Raw genomic sequence first — 9,517 nt, forward strand, 5'->3', positions numbered from 1 at the left:
ACTGGAACCTAAGACTAATACATGGTTAAAATTATCTTCTATATCCCTCAAGCTTTCTTTTTAAAATTTTTAGGTATTTACTATACAAGCTTTACTTTTTATTAGGAAAATTAATACTACTTTTTCTTTTTCTGCCCCCCACCCTGACAGGGTTTCTCTGGGTAGCTCTGGCTGTCCCGGAACTTACTCTATAGACCAGGCTGGCCTCCAACTCAGAGATCTGCCTGCCTCTGCCTCCAGAGTGCTGGGTGGAATTAAAGGTGTGTGCCGCCGGGCGGTGGTGGCGCACGCCTTTAATCCCAGCACTCGAGAGGCAGAGCCAGGCGGATCTCTGTGAGTTCGAGGCCAGCCTGGTCTCCAAAGCGAGTTCCAGGAAAGGCGCAAAGCTACACAGAGAAACCCTGTCTCGAAAAACCAAAAAAAAATATATATATATATATATACCATTAAAGGTGTGTGCCACCACAGCCCTGATAATACTACTTCTACAATAATGGTTAAAGCTTGAGTTATGAGACAGATTTATTCAAATAAAACATCACAAGCATCCATTCTAAACATGCTGTATACCTAAGGCAGATGAACTCAGGAAGCCATTTCTAACTTTAACAGGCTTGCTTCATTTGTATATTACCTGAATATTCTTTGGCAAGACTTCACCTTCCATCCCAGGAATATTAGGTCCTGAATGTGGTTTTGGCTCCAGCCAGAAAGAAACCAGCCAACGAATGACAATAACCCGTGCTTGGATGAAAGGCTCTTTTGTACAGTATATTGCTTCATTGGTTTCAGCATCCTTCTTTATCATCACGTAATGAGGCTTTGGTCTGATCTGTGGGATATCTATGTGAAAATTGAAAAATAAAACATGAAATGAAAAAAGCAATTACTCTTAGCTAAGCCGACATTTTTAAACTCTTACGGAGATATTTTGACACTATACTAGTTTTAGAAGTGTTAGTTTAAAAAAAATATCTTTTATACTGTTAGATGCTAGTTAAGAACCTAGAAGAATGAACCATATATTAGGTTAATTACAAAAGCATATCTTTTCCAAAATACCATCAATCCAAGCACTCAGGAAGCAGAGGGAGACAGATCTCTGAGTTCAAGGCCAGCCTGGTCTACAGAGTGAGTTCTAGGACAGCCAAAGCTGTTGCACATAGAAACCATATCTTGAAAACAAAGAAAAAAATATTCAATGAGATGGCCATGATGGCAACACCTGAGCCTGCTAGTTGCCTCAATTTGCCACGAGGAACATCCTTCTTTAAAATAAATTTTCTACATAGAGATTTATCTCTTCCTTTCACATATGGATTGCCCAGGTCTGCCTCTAATCCAGACCTGTACACAAGGCTCTACTGCAGGGCTCCAATAGGTCACTTGACAAAACCACTAAAAACTGGACCAAGGGGCTGGAGAGATGGCTCAGAGGTTAAGAGCACTGGCTGTTCTTCCAGAGGTCATGAGTTCAATTCCCAGCAACCACATGGTGGCTCACAACCATCCATAATGAGATCTGGTGCCCTCTTCTGACCTGCAGGTATACATGCAGACAGAACACTGTATACCTAATAAATAAATAAATCTTAAAAAAAAAAAAAAAAAACTGGACCAAAAATGACAAAAAGATACAACAATTTAACTATACAATTTGATTGTTAGTGGAAACCTTGAGAAATCTTGGGGGGAAAATTCATAATATATAGTTTAAAATCAGGCATGATGATACATACCTGTAATCCCAGCACTCAGAAGGCTGAGAAAGGAAGGATCATAAAGTCTGGGACCAATCTGGGTCTGTTATTGGGCTATGTACCAAGTTGTAGGCCAACCTAGGCTGCTTACCAACTCTTTGTCTCATAATTAAAAAAAAGAAAAGAAAAAAGTACACACACACCCTAATGATCATAGAAATATTAGAATTTAATTTAATCTACTGCTAACTCTAATGGATGAGATCCAGAGAGTAAGCTTTTCATGAAACTTTTTCATTCTAGTAAAAATTTGTTACTATAAATGCACTTTCGTTATGAATCTGTGTATAGCATCAATATAAATAGTAAATGTGGTTGGTCATTTTTCCGTAAATAACAAATGCCAACTTTACACTGACATTTCATTCTTATGTGCATTCTTTTATAAAATTCTAAATTATACCTACCAAGTACAGGATGATATAAACTATTCTCCTTGCAGATGTTTGGGAAAATATAAGGCAAGTAAAACTTCTTAAAATGTGAAAACAAAAATGAAAATCCTCTTTCTTGGTTTTCTTTGTTCTTCCATTCTAAACTTTTTACCTAAAAATAAACAATATTGTTAGAATCATCCCACGAGACAGAATCTCTTAAATATAGTTTAGCTGTTATTAACAAACTTATAGAGGTTATAATATACTGAACCTTTAGACTATGAAGATCATAATATACAGCAAAAGTCCCATTCTTCATTTTTATTAACATATATAATGTACAAAGTGGTTTCACTATATAATTTCCATACATATACATATAATGTGCTTTAATTATAATCTATTCTTCAAAATTGGTCTATATAAAAATATATATTTTTAAAAAACTTACACTAAATTGTGTATTGCAATATTGTGAAAATGACTCGTTTGGCTGTATTAATGACCAATATACTACTGTTCTTTCATTACTATTCCTTCCTGAATAACTGTGATCAGAGGCATAGGCATATGTGGCCAGGAGTGTGTATGTGTGAATTTACAGTGGTAGTAGGCAAGTGTAGACATCAAAGTCCAAGAACAGGAAGCAGGGTACACATGAAATGCAACAGCTCAGTGGAGACTTGGAGCTCAAGATGTGTACAGAGACTATTCATGCAGTATGGAGTAGAGGAACAGAGGGACACAGAGTAATAATACTCCATTGTAGATGTCCAGCAAAATGAGAAAGATACCTAAGAAAGGAGTTTGCAAAGGCTCAAGGAGAGTTATTGGAACCCAGGCAAGTTAAGGAGAATGTCTGCAGAGCATGGAAATGGTGATTTGTGTAAATATGGTCACTTTTGACAAGGCTAGCTAAATAATATATTGAGAATATAAGACAAGTTTGTCACAAAGGAAAGGATGGAGCAAGGGGGACAGATGTGTGTATACATATTTATTCTTTAACTTTAGTCTTTAAGAGGATCCAGAAATAGAAACACTCAGTATTGATAGTAATGAGCATCCAAGTACCTAGCTATTAGATTCTAAGCACCAGTCTCCAGAGTGGGCCAAGGAAAAGTACAAAATAAAACTAGAACAGCAAAGAATTATACTGGAGCAGGTTGTGGTGGTACACTTTTAATCCCAGCACTCAAAAGGCAGAGGCAGGTGAAACACTGGGAATTCAAGGTCAGCCTGGTCTACACATGAGTTCCAAGACAGCTAGGACTACGCTGAAAGACTCTGATTCAAAACAAACAAATTTAAAAACAGAGCCAGGTGGTGGTGGCGGTGGTGCACGCCTTTGATCCCAGCACTCGGGAAGCAGAGGCAGGCGGATCCAAAGTGAGTTCCAGGAAAGGCACAAAGCTACAAGGCTACACAGAGAAACCCTGCCTCGAAAAACCAAAAAAAAAAAAAAAAAAATTAAAAACAGAAAAAACAATCAACAACAACAAAAAGAATTACATTGAGAACAGCAAGATGGCTCAATGAGGAAAGGTACTTCCACCACGCCTGACCACCTAAGTTCAATCCTCCGGGACACACATGATAGAAGCCAAGAGTCAACTCCACAAGCTGTTCTCTGACCTCCACCTCTGCATCATGGACACCTCTGGCCTCCCTCCAATGAAATAAATAAAAAGGTAACAAGTTGTTAAAAGAACTTTATTAGAGACAACATAAAATGCATACAAATCATCTTGAAGTCGCAAGAATCCATCAACCTATGTTGAGATATTTAATTATGAGTAAATAAATAGGGAAGGGAGAAAGCCTTTGTAGATAATTCCTCACCTACATGAATGTAGGTGCCATTACAGGATTATTTTTCAATGTTGGCTAAGAGGAGGAAAAATTCAAATGTCCCAAGGGATACACTTTGGCATATACACAGTTAATTAATAAAAAGAAAACTGATTGCTAAAATATGAATGAATTTGTAAAGCATTTCCTAAGTAAAAGAAGCCAGTCAAAAAAGAATACACTGTGTGAGTCCATTTTGACTTCACTAAATGAATTCATTTATATGAAATGTTAAGATAAGCAAATATAGATTAGTGTTTCCCTAGGGCAGGAGATGGAGTAATACTGGAGTAAAAGGACTCTTAATAGGCTTGGGATTTTTATGAGAGGAAATTAAAATATTTCAAAATTATATGTAATGACAGCAGCAGAGTCCTTAAAAACATCTACTAAACTGCACATTCTATGTGACAACTAAACTGCATGTACATGACAGCTCGATAAAGCCATCTTAAAACAATTATTAGTTGGCAACCATCACAGTAAAAATCCAGCCAGATGGCTGGGCAGTGGTGGTGCACAGCCTTTCATTCTAGCACTCGAGAGGTAGAGGCAGGTGGATCTCTGTGAGTTCAAGGCCAGCCTGATCTACAGAGCTAGTTCTGGGACAGCCAGGGCTATTACACAGAGAAACCCTGTCTAAGGTGGGGGAAAATTCAGCCAGAAGTCTTCAATAGATACTAAAACTCTGAGTAAAATTTTGAAGGGGAGGTTACATAATTATAATGGGTTTCCCCCAAATATTGACTGAATATAAAAAGAAAAATAGTATTCATAGTATTACCACATTTGAAAAGCCTGGCAGATACCACCTTAATAAAGCATCAAGAGTTACACTATAGATACATACAAAGTCACTCAAGAAGTCCCAGAGAGCTCAAAACATCATTAAATTCTAAGACTCAAACAGGAGAATATCTTCATGACACTGAAGTAGAAAAGATTTTTTCTTCTTTTATTCTCTAGGGGATATGTGTGTGTGTGTGTGTGTGTGTGTGTGTGTGTGTGTGTGTGTGTGTGTGTGTGTGAGAGAGAGAGAGAGAGAGAGAGAGAGAGAGAGAGAGAGAGAGAGTGAGAGAGAGAGAGAGACAGACAGACAGACAGACAGAGAGACAGAGAGACAGAGAGAGAAAGGAGGGAGGGAGAGAGAGAACTGTGGGCTATTCTGTATGCTGTGAAAATGTGTTGCTCTGACTGGTCAAGAGAGAGAGAGACTGAGACTTGTTATACAGTCTTGATTGGCCAGGAACTCACTATGTAGACCAGGCTAGCATCCAATTCTTAAGAGATCTACCTGTTGCTATTCCCACTGTTAGGATTAAAGGAGAGTGCCATTACTCCCAGTAAGATCTTTTTTCTCCTTGAAAGCAGCATCAAAAGTCTGATTCATAAAAGAAAAAAAAAAACAAAAAACAAAAAACTTGATTTCTTGGACTTCATCAAATTAAAAAGTATCTCTTCTTCCAAAGAAAGGAGGGCAGGAGAAATGATTCTGGATGAAAGTCTTTCCACACAAGCCCACTGATCTGAGTTCAATACCCAAATGCCCACCAACATTGCCGAGTAACTGTGGTATACCTGTACAATAAGATCTACTCAACAAGAAAATGAAAATGGGGCCGGGCGGTGGTGGAGCATGCCTTTAATCCCAGCACTCAGGAGGCAGAGCCAGGCGGATCTCTGTGAGTTTGAGGCCAGTCTGGTTTACAGAGCAAGTTCCAGGACAGGCACCAAAACTACACAGAGAAACCCTGTCTCGGAAAAAAAAAAAGAAAGAACGAACGAACGAAAGAAAAGGAAGGAAGGAAGGAAGGAAGGAAGGAAGGAAGGAAGGAAGGGAGGAAGGAAGGAAGGAAGGAAGAAAAGAAAGAGAAAAGGAAAATGGTTAGACCCTATTGCTGAAGACACCACCCACTTTGGTTACAGGTCATAGAGAGATCAGTCTCAAACTGGCCAGAAAACTTTCTCCTGTTGTCTAGCTAACATATTTCTGGAAGGTACCATGAAGGCTGCTGGGGGAAAAAAAGACACCAATGGTCTTATCTAGGACTGGACCCTGAACATTACAATATTGAGCTGCCAGGCAAGTTATGTCCACTGATGTAATAATGGGCATGATGATATGGGGTAAACAACTACTTTCTGATTGGATTAGAGGCCTGCTTCACAGGAGGGATTTCATGTCTAGTACTGTAAGCCTGGTCAAAATCCCTTGGCTGGAAAGATCATAGGCCCTAGAGAGGAAACTGTTGGTGATGTTTTGCTAAATAGTCATGTAGTCAACCTGTCTTCTAAATATTAATGCTTACATCCATAGATTTGTTCTCCTCTGAATCATGGTCAGAAAGACTTTTCCTTGAAGTGAGTAATGGTTAATACAGAAGCTCCTTTATAGAAATGGTCAAAGAAGTGATAAGAAGTGACTGTGAATGCTCAACCACAGACAGATCAAAATATATCCCATCTGGGGCTTACAGACCATCATAGAAAAGGAGATGGGAAGAATGTAAAAGTCAGAGGATGAGGAAGGAAAGTGTGTAGTTTCTTTTTTTAGTTGTTTTTTTCCTCTCTTTGGGGGTCTGCCACCCACCCAGCTTCCAAATAAATACATGGAGATACTTAGTCTAACTTATGAATAACTGGCCTTAGCTCAACTTGTTTCTAGCCAGATTTTCTAACTTAAATGATCATGTTTATTTTTAACTACATTTTGTCTCTGGGCTTTTTACCCTTCTTTATCTATACATCTTTCCTTCTTACTCCATGGCTGGCTGTGTGGTTGTGTGGCTGGCCCCTGGTGTCCTCCTCTCCTCCTTTTCTCATGCCTCGCTTCTTCTCTCGAGCCTAGATTTCTCCTCCTGTTTATTCTCTCTGCATGCCGGTGCTGCCCATCTTTTCTCCTTCCTAGCTATTGATCATTCAGCTCTTTATTAGACCATCAGGTGTGTTAGGCAGGCACAGTAACACAGCTTCACAGAGTTAAACAAATGCAACATAAAAGAATGCAGCACATCTTTGCATCATTAACCAAATATTCCACAGCATAAACAAATGTAACACATCTTCAACTAACATTCCACAATGAAAGCTGTGAAATGCTGTCTTCCGTGCAAATGTGCTGTTGCACAAATCAACTCACAGTAGCTGTGGCTGCCTGGACAAGACCAAGCCAGTCAAAATTCCAGCATGGGTGACAGACAGGCTGTCAAGGACCAGTTCTCCCAGAGGAGCTACAGGCAGCTGATGACTGCTGAGGAAGGGAGTGTCAGTTTTCTTTGGGAATGTGGCTTCTAGTAGGTTGCCACAGCAGACGGCCCCACACCCATGCACATATGGTCAACACTAACTGGACTCAGGAAGATGATGACAAAAAAGAAAGGGGGGGAAAAAAGAAGAATCAGGAGGGAGACAGGTAAGGGGGTCCTGAGGAGAGCGGGAAGGGGTGGTTATGAGCAAAATATAATGCACACATGTATGAAAATTTTCAAAGAATAAATTTTTTAAAAATTTAAAACAAAATATTGATCCATACAAGATGATTCCCCCAAATAATTATGCTAAGAACACCAGAATAAAAATGAGTATGTATGATTCAATATATAAGAAATATGATGAAAATCACATTAATTATTGCTTAGAGAGGGTTGCAAGGATGAATGCATTAAAGGGATTAAAGAAAACTTCAAAGGCTGAATGTGTGATGGTGTCATGTTACAAGATTCAATAAATCATGACTGACCTACAATCTCAGCATTTCAGAGGCTGAGTTGGGGGACTATGATTTGATGCTAGCCTAGGATGGGCTATATAGGTAGTTCCAAGCTCGCATGAGGCTACAAAAGGAAGGGAGGGAGGGTGAGAAAAAAAAGAGACGAAAAGAAAGACCCAGCAAGTGACAAAAAACCTATCATCAAAATTCATTGTATAAGTAATTACATCTCAATTAACCTATAAGGCAGTTTAAACAATTCAAATGAAGCCTACACCAGCAACCAAGGCCCATTACAGAACACTTCCCTTGTGCTCTGACTCTTTTACTCTTAGCACTCTGCACCACGGAGGTTCAAACGGAAAAGAGAGTATCTGTAAATGAGGAAACCTAAATGCAGAATGGCGAGGCAATGTGACAAAGGCTGCACTACTAGTCAAAAGGAGAATCAGGGTTCAAACCCTGCTAATCTGGCTCGGGATCCACATTAACAGTACAGTGTTTGTTTCTCGGGTAAAAGAACTTTTGTATTTGAATAATTATAAAAAGTGTAAGTATGTGAAACAGTGTTTTCATCAAACAGAACACACATGTTTCAAATCTAGAGATGAATAGGTTACCTTATTGTTTAAATGTAAATTAGTTTTCCCCAATTCCCACTTGTCAGTCACCCTCCTGTGACATCTTGAGAGACTGATCCTAAAACAAACAGCTATGTATTTCCCTTCAGTACCACAGCTGCTGGTTATAATGAAAGGGTTACAAACTAAGTCCAACTGGCCCATTCAAGAAGGTTCTACACATCTCGAGTCTATTTCACGATAGGGTGGTGGTACACACCTGTAAACCCAGCACTCAAGAGGCAGAGGCAGGCAGATCTCTATGACGACCAGGTCAGCCTGGGCTACATAGCAAGTTCCAGTTTGGCCAGAGATACAGAGTAAGACCCTGACTCAAAACATAACTGGAAGACTCTACTTCATGGGGCTGGGAAGATGGCCCAGGAGGTAAAGTGCCTGCTGTGGAAGCATGAGGACCTAAATTTGGATCCTAGGTATCCAAGGAAAACCCACGCACTGTGGCTTGCATCTATGGTAGGACAGAGAGAAGCAGATAAGTAGATCCCCAAAACTCAGTGGCTAGCCAATTTGGCTGAACTGACGAGGTTCAGTGACAGACCGACAGATCCTACTTCAAAAAATAGGTGGAGAAGGAACTGAAGAAGACAACTGATGGCAATCTCTGGCCTCCACTCACAGATGTGCATGTACATGTACACACACACACACACACACACACACACACACACACACACACACACGAGTGCTTCATACACATTTCTCTCTTCAGTTCTATGGTGGTTTGAATAAGAATGTCCCCAGTAGACTCATGTAATTTGAACACATCGTCCCCACTTGGTGGTGGTGTCTGGAAGGTGAGGCCTTGTTGGAGGAAGCGTGTCACCGGAGGCAGGCTTTGGGAATCTAAAGACTTGAGTCAGCTCCAGTTCGTTCTCTCGGCTTCGTGCTCAGGGTAAAAGATAGGAGCCCTCAGCTTCCGGCTTCTGTTGTCATGCTTCCCCTCCTGAACAGGCAGCTCAAAAAACTCTTCTGTACATTGTCTTGTCATGATGTTTTATCACAGCAACAGGAAGGGAACAAATTCAAGTTCTCTGAGAGTTTCATAATCTTCTCATAATTTTTATTTGAGGAAATGATAGTAACATATATTTTCAAAATTAATTTTTTTGTCACTCTTCAAGAAAATAAGCAAATATCTACTATAACAAAGCAATGATAAAGAGACAGGGAAATTATCCA

General features: G+C 39.7%; 1 protein-coding gene across 13 annotated transcripts in view; it reads right to left on the reverse strand.

Moving 5' to 3' along the window:
* The window catches only part of Ralgapa1 (Ral GTPase activating protein catalytic subunit alpha 1), a 253,765-nt gene that overhangs the window by 195,503 nt on the left and 48,745 nt on the right, over nt 1–9,517 (reverse strand). For all 13 annotated transcript variants that reach the window (XR_008218314.1, XM_052738549.1, XM_052738556.1 and 10 more), the window contains exons 8-9: nt 2,168–2,306; nt 635–843 (exon numbers count right to left, since the gene is read on the reverse strand). Coding sequence is in view for 12 of the 13 variants with exons in the window: in XM_052738549.1 (XP_052594509.1) it covers nt 635–843; nt 2,168–2,306 (348 nt within the window). In the remaining variant the exon portion in view is untranslated. The remainder of the gene's footprint in view (nt 1–634; nt 844–2,167; nt 2,307–9,517) is intronic.

Source organism: Peromyscus californicus, unplaced genomic scaffold (genome assembly GCF_007827085.1).
Source record: "Peromyscus californicus insignis strain IS unplaced genomic scaffold, ASM782708v3 Scaffold_15__1_contigs__length_86483966, whole genome shotgun sequence".
Classification (NCBI taxonomy): Eukaryota; Metazoa; Chordata; class Mammalia; order Rodentia; family Cricetidae; genus Peromyscus; species Peromyscus californicus.